Source organism: Lampetra fluviatilis, chromosome 65 (genome assembly GCF_964198595.1).
Source record: "Lampetra fluviatilis chromosome 65, kcLamFluv1.1, whole genome shotgun sequence".
Taxonomy (NCBI): Eukaryota; Metazoa; Chordata; class Hyperoartia; order Petromyzontiformes; family Petromyzontidae; genus Lampetra; species Lampetra fluviatilis.
In genome coordinates this window covers 6,271,685-6,288,745 of record NC_136339.1, presented here as the reverse complement: position 1 = coordinate 6,288,745, position 17,061 = coordinate 6,271,685, and the positions used below count along the sequence as shown (strand labels likewise).

Below are 17,061 nucleotides of genomic sequence, written 5' to 3'. Positions count from 1 at the left end.
ACAGCTGGAACATTTGGTTCAGTACAAAAAAAAGTGTGGACTGGTTTCCACATTCAGTGTCTCGTCAGCAGTCAGGACAGCTTGAACATTTGGTTCAGTACAAGAAAAGTGTGGACTGGTTTCCACATTCAGTGTCTCTTCAGCAGTCAGGACGGCTTGAACATTTGGTTCAGTACAATAAAAAGTGCGTGGGCTGGTTTCTAAATTCAGCATCTCATCAGAAGGATCAGGGTTGCTGGCGAACTGCCCAGATGGTCATTGGCAAGGGACACGAGGTTGGCTCTCCGTGAGCTGTGGGTTCCTGCCGGAGTTGGATGTAAAGATCGTCTACCCCCCTCTCCTGGCCACGCCAGGGAAGGCAGAGTTTAGGATCTCACCGACAAAGACAAAGATCCCCCGTATAGCCTGAACAGACCGTAGGGGCAAGTGTTGTTAGCGAGCACCTATGAAGGCCGGCACGGCACACGAAGGGGTCGGTGGCCGGCACCACGCCCGGCCGCCTTTGTCTCCCCAGTGGCGATGTTTACACATCGCACCAGGTACTCATTTGAGGCTGAGTCGACCTAGGGGAGGCCCAGGACCGGTTAAGATCATTGTCACTGATGTTGGCCGTGAGCGGGAATCGCTCACGGCCAACATCGCTACACTAGCACACACACATTAACACACACGCTCACAAAGTTCGCCACGCGACACTCAAGACTAAACCTCGCAATCAATGGGTTTCCAGTTCACCGTTTTATTCGAGTAAGTGCCGTTCATTTTGATAGTTTTTTAGAATAGTTTTATCAACACGATGGTTAAAAATGTACACGTCCTTCCCCCCCCCCCAAAAAAAAAAAACGACAACGCATCATCCGCTCGCCAACAACATCGACGGTGTGTGGCATTCAGATTGTTTAGAACAAAAGGCATTTGGTTTAGGAAGCGGCGAATTCGATTCTGTCCAATCGCAGCGATAACCAGAAAGTTACGAGTAAATTGAGCCCCATGTGATCGATTCCGTCCAATCACGGTGACAGCCGGGAAGTTACGAATGAATTGGGCGCCATGTGACTTATTCCGTCCAATCACAGCGATAATTGGGAAGTCACGCATGAACTGAGCGCCATATGACCGATTCGGTCCAATCGCAGCGATAATCGGGAAGCTTCGAATTAATTGAGCACCACGTGACTGACTCCGCCCAATCACAGCAGCAACCTGCAATCGTCGTCGTCACCTTCGTCGTCGTCATCATCATTGCCTGCCACTCGGGCTTCCAAAAAAATCCGAGACGTAACTCCTCGACGGTTAGAAAACAAAAGCTCACGGCCCCCTTTGTTGATCCACGGCGTTTCGGTCCCGAGCGATGTTTGACCATGACGTCACCGTGACGTCACCATGACATCACCGCATTCACACCATTGGAACCTCATTTGCCAGAAGAAAAAATATGATAATTGTTTTTTTACCCTTTTATCTGGCAACAAAACTGGCAACAAAACTGCTTACCCCGAGCTCTCATACTCTGATGGTGCATTGCCTTTGAGTTGTGCGCCTTTTGGCGTCATCTGGTCCAACACCATATGAGACTAGGCTCTAAGGAAAGCTGTCTCGGGTGTGGACCAATCAACTTCAAGGACAGTGCATATCATTATCAGAGTTATGTTTTTTGTTTGCATTACGACTGCAGGTATTGTGGTCTATGTAAACAAACATGACTCCTTGTAAAAAAGGTGTCAGTTTTGTTGCCAGATATAAAGGTTAAAAAACAACTATCACCGCATTCATCGAAGGAAACCATTCTCCAAAACGCGCAAACTCCTGCAGCGGCAAATTGCAGCCCACTTCAATCGGCTGGTGATCGACGTTCAAAGCGGAGGGACCGCAACCCTCAAAAGGGATGCCCCCCCCCACCCTCCTCAACGTGGATCCACGAATGTTATTCGTCGCCAAAGGTTTTGGCATAACGCTTTTTTGGCGACGAACGAATACGTGAAAAATTAAAATGGGTTAGCTGTCCATCGCTGCCACGGCTGGTTTCCCCACGTAACGGTTTGCCATAGCTATTTCGTGATTGTTTTGGAATGACATCGCATTGTGGCTCATTTCGAATTGCGGAGAAAGTTTAAAGTCGCGTGATGAAATCTCAACGTCAACGGCGACGACGCTTAACAAATATAAATGTGGTGTCGCTAAACCCGCCACCACCACCACCACCTCCCGACACGGCCCAATTAGTAAGATTTGGCACGTAAACAAAGCATGACAATTCACAACTCTGTCTGTCGCCTGATGATGCTGGTGGTGGTTGTTGTTGTAATTACCGGTGAAACGTCACGGCTGCCCGAATGGGTTTTACTCGCCAACACCACAACCGGTTAGTGCTGAACTAGTAACGAATTGACGAGGTTTTGTTTACGTGGCAAACCCTTGCTGATCGGCCGTGTTGGGTGGTGGTGGCGGGTTTAACAACACATTTATATATTTACGCGATCTAAACCAACACAACTTCTTATGGATGATATCGGTCGCGAAAGCTGACTGCTGCTGCTGCTGCGTGTTAATCGACGTGGACAGCTTTGTAGGGGGTTTTAAGGACGCGTAAAAACATTTTTCTGATCCGTCCGCTCGAATTTTCCCCAAAGGTTGTAGTCCCGAATGGAGTGAATGAGCCTTTTTATTTTTGTTTGAATTGGCAATGAAAAGGTGTGAATTGTGAAGAAGACAGAAAGACAGCCCCCAGCGACGTCACCGCGTTTTGCTTTTGCCGCTATAACCACGACGATGTTCGACACCTTGTTCCCCTTATAGTTGAGGCGGTAGGGGAGAGGGGCAGGGCAGGGGCCCCCCAACTGAGATAGACTTAAGATTTAGACTGGAGATCTGGGGGGGTCCGTTACATCATCCACTTCTATTTCCACCCCCCCCCCCCCCCACTGCTGTCACTTATAACAGGGGTTGAGTTGCGAGAACCTGATAGCGTCGTCGAGAAAGGAAAGGGACAATGATGATGGTACCGCGATGGAGCTCTCACGCCGTACGTTGTCGCGACCGCCTGTCCGTGCGAGCGACGGTGTTTTTGTGCGGTCGGGCAACCGCGTTCAATCAACTGAGCGGGTCGGACTGCAAAGGCGCTTCTTATATATATAGAGAGAACAGCACGGTGAGCCCCCCGTTTGATGACGCACCGGTGGTGGTGGTGGTGGAGGTCAGTCAACCCATGGCACTTGCTGGGTCTATCCAGTGACCTCCTGCCAGCGGGCGTTCGACACTTCACGTGGCCTTAACGTGCACATAGCTTGGCACAGGCGTCGTGGTGACATCACCGCCACTGGCGGTTGTTGTTGGTGCTGCTGGTGATGCTGGTGCTGGTGGTGGTGGATGCGTTCCTGAAAAGTGTCACGGCCAACGTGCGAAAAAACGTGCTAAGCGGAGACATCCCCCCGCCACTGTGACTACTACTACACGTGCCATTTGGTGAGACAGCGGGGACAGGTTACTGAGGGTACGCCGCCGCCACCGCGTTACCGTACCACTCTGCGTTACGCAACCCAAGAAAGTAGTCTGCTTGCACAGAATCTGCGTTATAACGGCGGGGGGGGGGGGGTGCTCGTTCCACGTTACAACGACGCTCGTTAAGCGAGGACTTTTCCTAACGCACATATCATCTGTCGTCACGGTTGTGACGGATTTTACTTTTTGTTGTTAAACTCTTCGTCCCTTTTTACAGGAAGCGTTGCATCCGAAGCGCCGGGCCTGTGGCGCACATTTCTTAGTCGTGCGTCCAAAACGTTTCGCGAATCCACCGCTCGGCTTTTAAACTAAACGCGTGAACTTTATTGGGCAAAGCGGGAATACCAGTTTTTTAGTTTTTAAGAGTTATTTTTAAAATAAATAACCGTTTTAACTTACGCAGTTCATCGCGTTAAAAAGGGTCAAAGTTTCGTGTGCTCGCGGTCCATTTTTTAAAAGTGAAATGTTGTTGAGATTTAAAAAGAGAAGATACTTCTAAGAAGCGCTCTTCGTTAAAAATGTAAGTTTGCTTTCAGTGCAAACTAAAATAAAAAGCAGAAAAAAACACCGTTTAAAAAACAACTCTCCACCTGAGGTGGAAGATTTCTATGAATATCTATTCTGCATTTGCATAATACAACCCAACAGCCAATCATAAGCTATTTGCATAGTACAACCCAACAGCCAATCACAAGTGCCCAGGTCTGATCACGTTTCCCTCTTTACACCAATCAAACATCTTTGTTTTTGTCCCACTGGCACAAGCGAGCCACGCCGTGGCGCGAGGCCTCAGGATGAACCAGGAAGGTTTTTTTCCACTGCACAAGCCGAGCCGTGCTGAGCCGTGCCGTAGTTGGTGATACTAAAATATAAAAAAAAAAAATTTCACCAGGTAAGGCGCCCACTGAGCTATGTTGCTCTTTTTCAGAAGCGACTTGGCTATCACAAATTACATCTCAACGAAGTGGGCTTCTCATCACATGGAAATTTATAGCAGCCAAATATACTAAGTGAATGTTTCTAAATGTGGAGGGGAAAAAACCGGAGAGAAAATGCAAACTCCAAATATACAGCAGCAGGCGTCAGGGTCAGGATCGAACCCACGACCCTCCTGTATACCAGGCAAGATAGTTAACATCTCATAACATAGGTTTTTGGGTCAGATCGCGTTATTTATAAATGCGATCTGACCCAAAAACCTATATTATGAATAATAATGGTCGCGAAAGCCTACGGGTTAAATTGATAGTTAACATCTAGCCACCGCTGCTGTTACGTTGGCAGTTGGTGCATGAGCACAGTTAACGACTGAACAGATCTGTCAATGACAACACTGTGTATGAGTGGCCTTAAAAAGTAAAAAAGAATATACATGACAGGTGACATTTCGGCAGTGGCCCTTACATCCCGTGAAGAATGGCCAATGCCAAAATGTCGGCCGTTACGTATTTTTTCTTTGATGGCCACACACACACACACGCACGTGCGTGGTGTTGTTCTTGACGGACGTACAGAGCCAGATACCAGACGTCTTGTGAAGCCAGGGTACCACGGATCTGTTTCGCCTCGGCATGACAATTAGCCAGTGGGGAAAAGAAAAGAAACACCCGTGCCGTGGACTGCCCCCCATGTTCGCACGGCGTCGGATGTGCGAGTGGAAAAGGAGGAATCTTCGGAAGACCCCCCCCCCCCCTCGATATTGAAATTGACAGCAGACATTTTGTTTTCGCTGGGAGACGTCACGTAATCGACAAAAGCCCTCGTTCAAATTGGCCACCCTTACCCCTTACGGCGCGGTTGAAGAAATTTGCCGCAGTTTAGTTTTGCTAAGAAAACATATTCGCGTGGAAGCTAGCTAGTTGTTTTTTACTTACTAAGGTGGCTTACGAAAGTGGAACATGACCCACAAACCCAGGTCTTTGGCATAGTCATGCTATTAAAACAAAGCATCTTTGGCTTACCAGTTGTCCTTTTGGCAGCGAGCATGCACCGATGGCTTAACAACACTAAATGGCTTGCTGAAGTGGACAACACTCTTAACCGACTTACCAATGATGAGCAAATGATTCACCGATATAGATGATACTTGGTTTTGGTTGACACGTTCTTGGCGAGTGCTTGGCAATCTCAACAAACGCTTGGCCATGGCTAACGCCTGCCAATCCCCGAACAGCACGCCGTTTTACTTGATAACGGTCTCTCCGTTGCTTACCAACAAGTTTTGGCTTGCCAATACTAACGTTGAACATTGGCTCAATAGGAAATGGCAACAGCATGACTCACGTGCAGCTGCAGCTCACCAAAGCTTTCCCCGGTGTACGACAATACTTAAAATACATTCCAAAAGCGTTAAGCACTAAATGCTTACTAATGCTCGCTAATGCCTTACAAACATGCACCTTTGGCTCACCGATACCTAAAACCTTTTATGCTTTCTTTTTAAGAAGCTCAAGTAACTTACTGATGCACTAATAGTTTTACTGACATGGTAAACGTCGCCAGTACAAATCGGACTCTGAGGATGTTTTTGTTGATTGGACCATTTTTGCCATTTTGTTCGCTATCAGGCACCGATACGGCAGCAGGTCTGGCATAGCACGTGTGGCTTACCCAACTTTGAGGCCTGGTACAGCATGTTGTGGCCTGCTGCACTGAGGCTTCTTCTAATAGGATGTGATCTACTACTAATGTGAGACAAAGTCTTCTAGGGTTGTGGCCTACTACAATGTGAGGCCTAGTCTAATAGGCCGTTATCCACTGCACTTTGAGGCCCGGTCTAACAGACTGTGGCCTACTGCATTGTGAGGTCTATTCTAACAGGTTTAGATTTACGTGTAGGCCGTAGAGGTCTCCTGTCTAATACGCAGCAGCTGTGGGATGTGGCAGAGGGTAGTTGGCAATGTCTGGTGGTGGCATCAACGGATTTGGCCACGACGACTTCCCGACCTAGCTGTAATAATTGTACAATGGGTGGCAAACCTAACGCGAATGCGTATACACATCACGTATTGACGGACATGGTACTCCACCCTTCATGACACTAGCACGCACAAATACACAACACTCTCATATCCACTCCAGATCGCATACATGCAAGCACCTACAATACTCACACTTTAACCTGCATCTAATACACCTCGCAAAACTCCAAACCTGATATAGCCGCAACGGCTGGTGTGAATTGTGTTAAAAGTGTCACGAGTAGCCCTTTCGAACATCCATTGAGGTTGTAAGTGTGAGGATAGGGTAGGGTCTCAGGCTATTGTTCTTTGCCGGTTTAGAATTTTAGCCATTTGATCGTAAATCTTATTGTTGCGTTGGGATGATGCGATGAAGTTACGGGAAAAAGTTGGCCAGTTAGTCGAATTTGTCTCACAGAGGGTTGCCACGTCTGACGTGTACAACATAATTGGGGCATAGCAAGGGAAGAGGAATAATATCTCACATTATGGGCAGATGGGAGAAGGACAGGTGGTGTATTATTATAAAACTGACAAAAAAACCCCGTGACTTGATGGCACGGGATGACTTAACAGATTTCCCAGCGCCGCTACCTTCTCAACGAAGGGGGATGATCCTGCAAAAACCAGCACCACTGGCAACCCTAGTCTAAGGTCAAATGATCTTTACTGCTTTAGAGTTTACGTATTGGAATCGTAAACCTTAATGGCTTGCCATTACGACGATGCCAAAGTTGTGGGAAAGGCCTGAGCAGGATAACGGAAGCTCGCCTACAGTTGAACAAGTGTGATTGGCGGTTGCGGGAATGTGCAAGCCCGCTCTACCCCTTCCCCCGTGAGCTCTCCGACATTCGTTGCGATCTCGCGGGAAGTTTTCGAGGGAAGTTTTCGAGGGACACATCAACAACATCTCAGAATTAGAACCTCATTTGCCAGTAAAAAATATGATAATTGGTTTTTTACCCTTTTATCTGGCAACAAAACCTGACACCTTTTTTTTTTACGAGGAGTCATGTTTGCATAGACCACAATACCTGCAGTCATAATGCAAACAAAAAACATAACTCTGATAATGTATGCACTGTCTTTGAAGTTGATTGGTCCACACCCGAGACAGCTTTCCCTAGAGCCTAGTCTCATATGGTGTTGGACCAGATGACGGCAAACGGCGCACAACTCAAAGAGAATGCACCATCAGAGTATGAGAGCTCGGGGTAAGCATTTACACCATTAGTACCTCATTGGCCATCTGGTCCAACCCATATGAGACTAGGCTCTAAGGAAAACTGTCTCGGGTGTGGACCAATCAACTTCAAGGACAGTGCATACATTATCAGAGTTATGTTTTTTGTTTGCATCATGACTGCAGGTATTGTGGTCTATGCAAACATGACTCCTCGTAAAAAAGGTGTCAGTTTTGTTGCCAGATAAAAGGGTATAAAACCAATTATAACATCCCAGAAGGCAAAGAGGTCTTTTGGGGCCCGAAAATCCACTCGAGGTTTGACACACACCCGGTAGGACCTCGTCAAAGGCCCTGCGAGCACAAATACGGGCGGAGAGCTCGCGGGAAAGCTGAGTGGACTTGCGCTTGCAAATTACAACCTACAGGAAGATGAAGAGGTCCGGTAGCAGGTAGGATTTCAGAAGAGTACACTGGCACCGTGAGAATCAGGTTTGTCAGACTAAGAGAACACAGAGCCACTTGAGTTGATAAGATTTTAGCGTCAGGACGGCCGAGTTTCATGATCAGAGTCTACATTGACCGGATTTGAGGAATGAGGCGTCAATTGAGATTGGGTTCCAGCAGAATATATAATTAAGGATTCGTGTCTGGACTATTTACTCAGTTCCTCATTCATCTCGGAGACTGGATATTGGGATTTGGAGTCTCGATTAAGACTGGATTCTGGAAGACTGGGATTCAGATGAGGACACTCGACAGGAGAAAAATCGAATGTCATGATCGCAGATTTGCTCCAGATCCCGGGTTTATGGATTGGCACCTTTAACTGAGACTTGGCTCGAGGAGATTGTGTTTCATGATCAGAGTGCCGAGTGAGCTTTGGTTGCAGGAGACTTTGTTTATCGATCGGCGTTTCAAGTCGCCATTTTGGTGTCTGACAAAAAAAGAAAGTAGCCCTGTGCTCTCTTAACTCTTAGACGTTGAGGTCATCAGACCGCGCTCGAGAGCTCGTTCTGCTCGGAGATCTCCGATCCGAGATGTCCGCCCCCTCGATCTCCTTGGGAGAACTGCTTAAGCTTCTGCTGCCACCACCACCTCCGCTCCCTCCTCCTCCGCTCCCTCCTCCTCCGCTCCCTCCTCCTCCCCCGAAATGTCTCCCGGAATTGCCTCCGGCGTCTGCCGCGAGGCTCGGCTTCTCAGCGGCCTCCTTGCTCGTGTGCGAGCCGTAGACGGTCAGGTGGCTCACGGAGAGCGGGCAGAAGGAGGGCAGCGTGTTCTCATTCGCCTTCGCAAATGCTCCCCTGAACGGGGCCGATGGCCTGTGGGGCGCGAAGGCGGCCGCTCCCGGCACGCAGCCGCCCTCAGTCAGCCGCGCCACGGCATCTTCCGCCACCTCCTCGCCCCCCAAGACCACGACTCCTCCTCCGCCGCCTCCGCCGGCTCCTCCTCCTCCGACATAGCGCCGTCGCCGGGCCTTGCCGCTGCTGCCGAGCCTGCTGGTCCGCCAGGCGAGGTGGATGAGCTCGAGGGCGTTGAGCAGCAGCGAGAGGACGGCGACGGCGAGCATGAAGACGACGAAGACCGTCTTCTCGGTGGGGCGCGACACAAAGCAGTCGACCACGTTGGGGCAGGGCCAGCGGCTGCAGCGGTACAGCGTCCGCAGGGAGAAGCCATAGAGGTAGTACTGGAGCAGCACGAAGCCCACCTCGAAGGTGGCCTTGAAGAAGATGTGCACGACGTAGGTGTGCAGGAGCTTACCCTCGAGGCGCACCTTCATCCACCCGGGAACAAAACATCGGGCGCCGTTAGCGGCGTGTCATTAGCGGCGCGTTGGTCTGCGTTCCGCAGGTGGGTGTACCCATCTGCGTCCCACAGATGTCTGTGGGACGCAGATGGTAGGCCCTTGCATGCCGGTGTGGCGGTCCAAATTTGCCGAATTTATAAAAATTACATTGCAAAAAGATAAAAATTATCACTCAATTGGCGGAAAACCACGTGGCGGCCTTGCCGTCTCCGACAAAACCCCTACTTGCAGGTTAGTGTGCTGAGTACCACACGGTCCTCACGGGGTCCCCTCCCCTTGGCTAGACCGCGGGCGTAGGGCGTCTGCCTCTCACACGCGACCATCCGACCTCTCACCTTTCCGCCCTCGGCGTTGATCGCATTCTCGTCGTCGACGTCCTTCTCCACGAGCGGGGCGCCGTCATCGGCCGGCCCCAGGTAGTCCGAGCAGTAGCCACCGCCGCCGGCAACCTTGAGCGGCAGCGGGCCGCCCGATCGCGTTGCCGCGGCCGCCGCCGCCGCGGCCTTTGCGCTGGCGGCGGCGGCCGTGGCGAGCGCGGCCCTCTTGGCGCGACCCCGCAGGTGGTGGACGGCGTGGGCGGCGTAGACGAGCGACGGCGTGGACACGAAGACGATCTGGAGCACCCAGAGGCGCACGTGGGAGATGGGGAAGGCCTCGTCGTAGCAGACGTTCTCGCAGCCCGGCTGCTGAGTGTTGCACACGAAGTCCGACTGCTCGTCCCCCCACACGTACTCGGCGGCCGTGCCCAGCACGAGCATACGGAAGATGAAGAGCACCGTGAGCCACACCTTGCCCAGCACCGTCGAGTGCTCGTTGACCTTCTCGAGGACGTTGCCCAGGAAGCTCCAGTCGCCCATGGCTCAGCGTCGACGCCGCGGAGGGGTCAGCGGGGCCTTGTCGGGGGGTGGGGGGAACGACGGCGTCGGTGTGCGGTGAGGTAGTTGGGAGCGATTGATGCGTTTGGCTGGTTGGACGGACCGATGGAGTGATGGACAGATGGATGGAGCAATGGATGGATGGTTGGATGGAGTGATGGATTAAGGGAAAGATGGATTGTTGTCTGGATAGATGAAGTGATGGATGGAGTGGTGGATGGATGGACGGATAGATGGTTTGTTGAATGGATGGAGTGATGGATGGATTAATCGATGGATGAATGAACGGATGAATAGATAGTTGGATGGTGAGATGGAGATACCGGTTGGATGGAAAGATGCAAATACGCATACGGACACCCATATAGACTCGGGGTCCAAATTTGAAAATGAATCGCGGCAGCAATCACCCCCCTCCCACTACTGGCAGATGAACGCCCGCCCGCAGGCCCAGGTGCTGAGTCACCTTGTGTCACATAGGGACAGATGCCACTGCCCTAATCACCGCTTCCTACTCTCACTACCGCTATGACCTAGATAAGAGGGCGCAGCGGTGGCCGAGATGTTAACTCCCGGCCAGGTACGGGTAGCCGGGTATCGGGTTGGGTACAGGTACGATTACCCGTTTGCGACCCTGGTGCGGCCGAGTACGGGTACGGGTAAGGAATCAAAACCCGTTTGCGACCTCTGGGGGAGGGACAAAGGAAGCGGTTCAAGGATACCCTCGAGTCCTCCCTGAAGCGCCGACAAATCAACCTTCGAGACTGAGAAACGCAGCAGGCTTGCCGATCGGCTCGGGGTAGCGATGCTGGATCCACCAGGCCGCGGCTCCACTTCGAGACCCGACGTCTCGATGCCGAAGCGGATCGCCGCCAATAAGGGAAAGGAAGCCGACCCGGCACTGCAGATTTACACTTCCACCTGGGACCGCGTGGTGCCCTCAATGCCCACAGATCTGCGGATTCAGAATTGGGCTCCTCAGCAACCTCAAGAGCCACCACTTAACCTGATGGGCGTCATCTTTGAATCCCGAGGGACTTCCGATGTGTGGATTGATGAGTGAGTGTAGGGATGGGTGGGTGGGTGCGTGAGTGTGTGAGTGAGAGTGTGGATGGATGAGTGAGTGTAAGGGTGAGTGTGTTGGTGGGTGACTGTATGGATCGGTGGGTGAGTGAGTGTGTGGATGGATGAGTGAGTGTAAGGGTGAGTGTGTAGGTGAGTGAGTGTGTGGGAGGGCAAGTAGGTGTGTGGATGGGCGAGTGAGTAGGTGCGTGAGTGTGTCAGTGGGTGAGTGAGTGTGTGGATGGATGAGTGAGTGAGTGATGGTGGATGTGGGCACCTGGGTTTCTCTCTCTAACATCGACACAACTTCACAACCACAGCACTCTCACTCCATCATCATCATCATCAGATCAACTCTTGCGAGACGGAAAAGCCCAGACCAGCGTGCACTGATCCCCACCACGTCACAGACAGACGGACTGCGCTCGACGGGACTAAAAGCTAAAGCCGAGTCGCGACACGCAGGGCAAGTTGCGAGCGGTGGCGGCTGGCACTCGGTGGGTTCATTCAAACGGAATCAATCGCGGGAGGCTGGGGGGGGGTGGGTGTCCCGTAGCCGCGAATCGCTGAGCGTGCGGTTGTTTTAGGAGCGGCGGAGATTACCGGAGTCGGGAGTCGCGGGGTTTAGGCGCCGCGTTCAACCGAGGGCCCCCATTCATCGGCGCGTTCGCTAATCCACTGGCATCCCCCCTCCCCAGACTGCGAGCGGCGTGACCTCAGCCATGCCCTGGCCCGGAGTGTTGATCTCGTCTGTGTGTCTGTGCGTGTGTCTGTGTGTATGTCTGTGTGTGTGTTTGTGTGTGTTTGTGTGTGTGTGTCTGTGTGTGTGTCTGTGTGTGTGTTTGTGTTTGTGTGTGTATGTGTGTGTGTGTCTGTGTCTGTGTGTATGTCTGTGTGTGTCTGTGCGTGTGTCTGTGTGTATGTCTGTGTGTATGTCTGTGCGTGTGTCTGTGCGTGTGTGTCTGTGTGTGTGTCTGTGTGTGTGTCTGTCTGTGTGTCTGTGTGTATGTCTAGGTGGGAGCGGTGGTGTAGCGGTTAGCGCGCTGCGCTATGAACCCGGCGACCCGGGTTCGATTCCCGTTCACGGCCAACATCGGTGACGATTATCTGAACCGGTCCCGGGCCTCCCCTAGGTCGACTCAGCCTCAAATGAGTAGCTGGTGCGGTGTGTAAACATCGTCACTGGGGAGACAAAGTCGGCCGGGCGTGGTGTTGGCCACCCACCCCCTCGTGTACCGTTCCGGCCTTCATAGGTGCTCGCTAACAGCACTTGCCCCTACAGTCTGTTAAGGCTATAGGGGGATCTTTGTCTTTGTTGTTGTGTGTGATTGTATGTATGTGTGTGTATGTATGTATGTGTGTCTGTGTGTATGTGTGTGTGTGTCTGGCCAGCCTAAATGTTTCTAACCGGCAAATATGTTCCATTATAGGGGTCCACGTTTCCAAAGTGTAGAGAAGGGAGGGCATGACCATGCCCAAAAAGACCTGAAGCTTCGTGTGGAGTGACAGACCAGGTAGCTTCCACACAGCGTTACTTAGCTGATGAAAAGATAATGCCACTCGACTGATTCGGAGTGAGGCCTCTCCTACCAAATCGGAACTGGTTTTAATCACACTTGCCCAGGTAAGCAACCTCTCCACTCTCTCCACAACTGCCCCATCACTCATGGGGAGTTGAGGGGGTGGAGTGTCTGATGGCACAACATACTCAGGCAGGTGCTTAGTTTGGTGGCGCTGATGGTAAGACCCCACCTCTTAGTAGCGCGCTCCAGGTTCAGCAGCAGTGTCTCCAACTCCTCCTCTGAGTGAGCAGCAATCACCAGATCATCAGCATACATAGAAATCCTCTCTCATCAGGATGATCATACATCGGGCTAAGAAAGTGTCAGATGGTGATAGTCTGAGAAGTGAAATTAAACATGTTAAAGAAACGCTGCAATTGAACAGTTACAATGATGCACAAATCAACAGGGCACTGAATGCCCAAACCAAATGACCGTTGAAACTGTCCAGGTAATTTAAACTATTAAAATACCGTAGTACATTGCTGGAGTAACTTAAAAGCTACGTCACTGGGGATTACCTGTGAAGAGACAATAGTAGGTACGTGAACAATGTGCATGCATAACGTACGTTCATTACCATATAAATAACCAAATGGGTAATGGCCATATAAATGACCCTTTGTAATTTAGATGCATTCATTAATCCTCCCCCCACGTCATAACATCTATCCCTCTATTTGTTGAACGAAACAGGAGGATTTTTCCACGAATCTGGCTGCCGCCTGATGAAGATGGTTGTAATTACTGGGGAAACGTCGTACTCAGGTTGTAAATGTTGTGGATTTGCTCTCCGACACACAACCGGTTAGTGCTGTACTAGTAACGAATTGTCACGTTCTGTTTACGCGACAAACATTACTAATTGGCTGTGTCGGGTGGTGGCGGGTTTAACTACACATCTATATTTACATGATTTTACTCAAAAAAAAAAATCTGTATTATAGACACGCAACATGGTTGATTAATAGAGAGCCATCGCTTGACCACACCCGGGCATCGCTCAGCCTCCCATGTTATCTGATGTACAAGATGGAAATTTTTCCAGCACAGCCATGGAAAGCTTTCATCGAACTACGTGGTCAAAACATGTTCAATAATGTGGGAGCCAGAGGACATCCTTGTCACACCCCAAGGTGAACAGGGAATGGCTCTGACTCCCGGCCACGTAGTTTTACCCGGGCCTGTCGACCATCATGAAGGCCCTTAATGATCGTGAACAGAGTCAGTGACTTCGAAAGGACAAAGAACAACCCAGAGTCTTGGGCTATTAATGGGATCATAGGCCTTGGCCAGGTCAATAAAGCAAAGTTGTAGGTCCTGTTGAAATTCCCTACACCTCTGCTGTAGCAGACGGACAGAGAATATGGCATCTGTGCAGGACCGCCCTTTCCTGAAACCAGATTGGGGCTCCGCAAGCCTCTCCTCAGCGTGCCTGGCAGGAGGGCGATATCAAAACTATAAACGATTTTAAAAAACGTTTGAACTATTCCTTTTTTACTTGACCAGGTAAGACCCACTGACCTATTTAGTTCCTTTCCAGAAGCAACCTGGCTATCAAAAATGATAGCTCAACGAAGTGGCTGATCACGTGGAAATTTATAGCAGCCAAATTATAAATGTGGAGGGAAAACCCGGAGGACACGGAGAAAAATCCACGCGACCACGGGGAGAACCCGCAAACTTTAAATGTACAGCAGGCGTGACGGCCCGGATCGAAGCCACGACCTCCTGTATACCAGGCGAGGGAGTTAACATCTCCTGGCCACCGTGATGATGATGAGAGAGAGAGCCGCAAACTCCAAATATACAGCAGCAGGCGCCAAGGTCGGGATCGAACCCACGACCTCCTGTATATCAGGCGAGGTAGTTAACATCTCCTAGTCAGTGTGATGATGATGAGAGAGAGACCCAAACTCCAAATATACAGCAGCAGGCGCCAAGGTCGGGATCGAACCCACGACCTCCTGTATACCGGGCGAGGGAGTTAACATCTCCTGGCCACCGTGTCCAATAATATCATTCATTGGCAGGACTTTTCTCGGCTTCACCCTGAGGAGGAGGAGGGAGATGCCCCGGTAGTTGTTGCAATCAGAAACAAAAGACAAAGATTCCCCGTATATCATTAACAGATTGCTGGGGCAAGTTTTGTTAGTGAGTAGCACCTATGAAGGCCGGCACCGCTCATGATGGGGTGGGTGGCCAGCACCACGCCCGGCCGCCTTTATCTCACCAGTGGCGATGTTTACACACCGCACCAGGTACTCATTTGAGCCTGAATCGACCTAGGGGAGGGCCAGGACTGGTTCAGATAATCTGTCACACATTGACACACACACTTATGTTGATTATGATCTTGGCAATGGTGATGATATTGGTAATTATGGAATCGATGATAATGATGTTGGTAATGATATTGGTGGTGATTATGCTGATGGTATTGGTGATGGTAATGATGATGATGATTGTGATGATGATACTGTTGGTAGTGATGATGATGATGCTGCTGCTGACGATATGAGTGGAGGTGATGGTGTTGGTGGCCATGGTTGATGGTGGTGATGATGATCATCTCGGTGATGGTGATGATGGTATTGGTGCGTTAGTGCTGGTGGTATTGATGACACTGTTGGTAGTGATGATGATGATGGTGGTATTATTGAAAATAATGCTGATGATGGTGCTGATGGTATTGGTGATGGTGATGTTGATGATGATGATTTTGATGATGATACTCTTGTTAATGATGATGGTGCCGATGGTAATAGTGATGGTGATGTTGTTGATGATGATACTGTAAGTAATGCTGATATTGATGGGGCTGAAAGTGTTGCTGGTGCTGATGATGATCTTACGAATTATGCTGCTGATGGTGGCGATGCTATTGGTTGTGTTGCTGATGATATCCACGTGAACGGTGATACTGATGCTGATGACACTACTGCAGCTGATCATGCTGCTGTTGATGTTACTGCTGCTGATGGCACTTATGCTACCACTGACGATACTGATATTGATAATGCTGCTGGTGATACTGATGTTGCTGATCCTAATGTTGCTGAACATGATCATGTTATAGGTACTGATGGCGACGATACAGATGCTGCTGATGATGATGATGCTGATGATGCTGATCATGAGTTTCCTGGTGATGTTGCTGCTGATGATGTTGATGCTGCTGATGATGATGTTGATGATGCTGATGATGATGTTGCTGATGATGATGTTGATGATGCTGATGATGATGTTGATGATGAGTTTCCTGATGATGTTGCTGCTGATGATGTTGATGCTGCTGATGATGATGTTGATGATGCTGATGATGTTGCTGATGATGATGTTGATGATGCTGCTGCTGATGATGTTGATGATGCTGCTGATGATGATGCTGCTGCTGATGATGATGTTACTGCTTATGATGAGTTTCCTGATAATGTTGCTGCTGATGATGTTGATGATGCTGATGTTGATCATGCTGATGATGTTGATGATTCTGATGATGAGTTTCTTAATGATGTTGCTGCTGATGATGTTGATGGTGTTACTGCTTATGATGAGTTTCCTGATGATGATGTTGCTGCTGATGATGTTGATGCTGCTGATGATGCTGATGGTGATCCCGGTGTCCCTACCTCGAGAAGGGAAGAGCAGAGTGAGCCCCTGTGATGGACAGCGTGATCTCATAGCAGCATCGGACTCGACCACTTGCCCAGGTGGGCAGGGGTGGCGGGCTAAACCAAGAGGGGACACGGGGACGAAATTGGGGTGGGGGGGGGGTGGAGTCAAAACACCTCTGGCGATGAGTTCCCAAGTGTTGAGGTTGACGTTTGTGTAACGGTGATGAGAAGTCGAGAGACCGCGATAGGAGTGGCGTGTCCACGAGTGAGTGAGACGGTGAGTGAGTGGGTGAGTGAGTGGGTCAATGAGTGAGACGGTGAGTGAGTGGGTGAGTGAGTGAATGAGTGAGATGGTGAGTGAGTGAATGAGTGAGATGGTGAGTGAGATGGTGAGTGAGTGGGTGGATGAGTGAGATGACGAGTGAGTGGGTGAGTGAGTGAGTGGGTGAATGAGTGAGATGGTGAGCGAGTGAATGAGTGAGATGGTGAGTGAGTGG

General features: G+C 50.2%; 1 protein-coding gene across 1 annotated transcript; it reads right to left on the bottom strand.

Annotated features, from left to right (window-relative positions):
- Positions 1 to 3,481: 3,481 nt before the first annotated feature.
- Positions 3,482 to 10,305, bottom strand: LOC144952046 (gap junction alpha-8 protein-like). Its single transcript, XM_078882438.1, has 4 exons — positions 9,898 to 10,305; positions 9,784 to 9,792; positions 8,812 to 9,415; positions 3,482 to 3,564 (listed from the first exon to the last, which is right to left on the bottom strand). The coding sequence occupies exons 1-4, from the start codon at positions 10,303 to 10,305 to the stop codon at positions 3,482 to 3,484; spliced, it is 1,104 nt and encodes a 367-aa protein (XP_078738564.1).
- Positions 10,306 to 17,061: the final 6,756 nt, after the last annotated feature.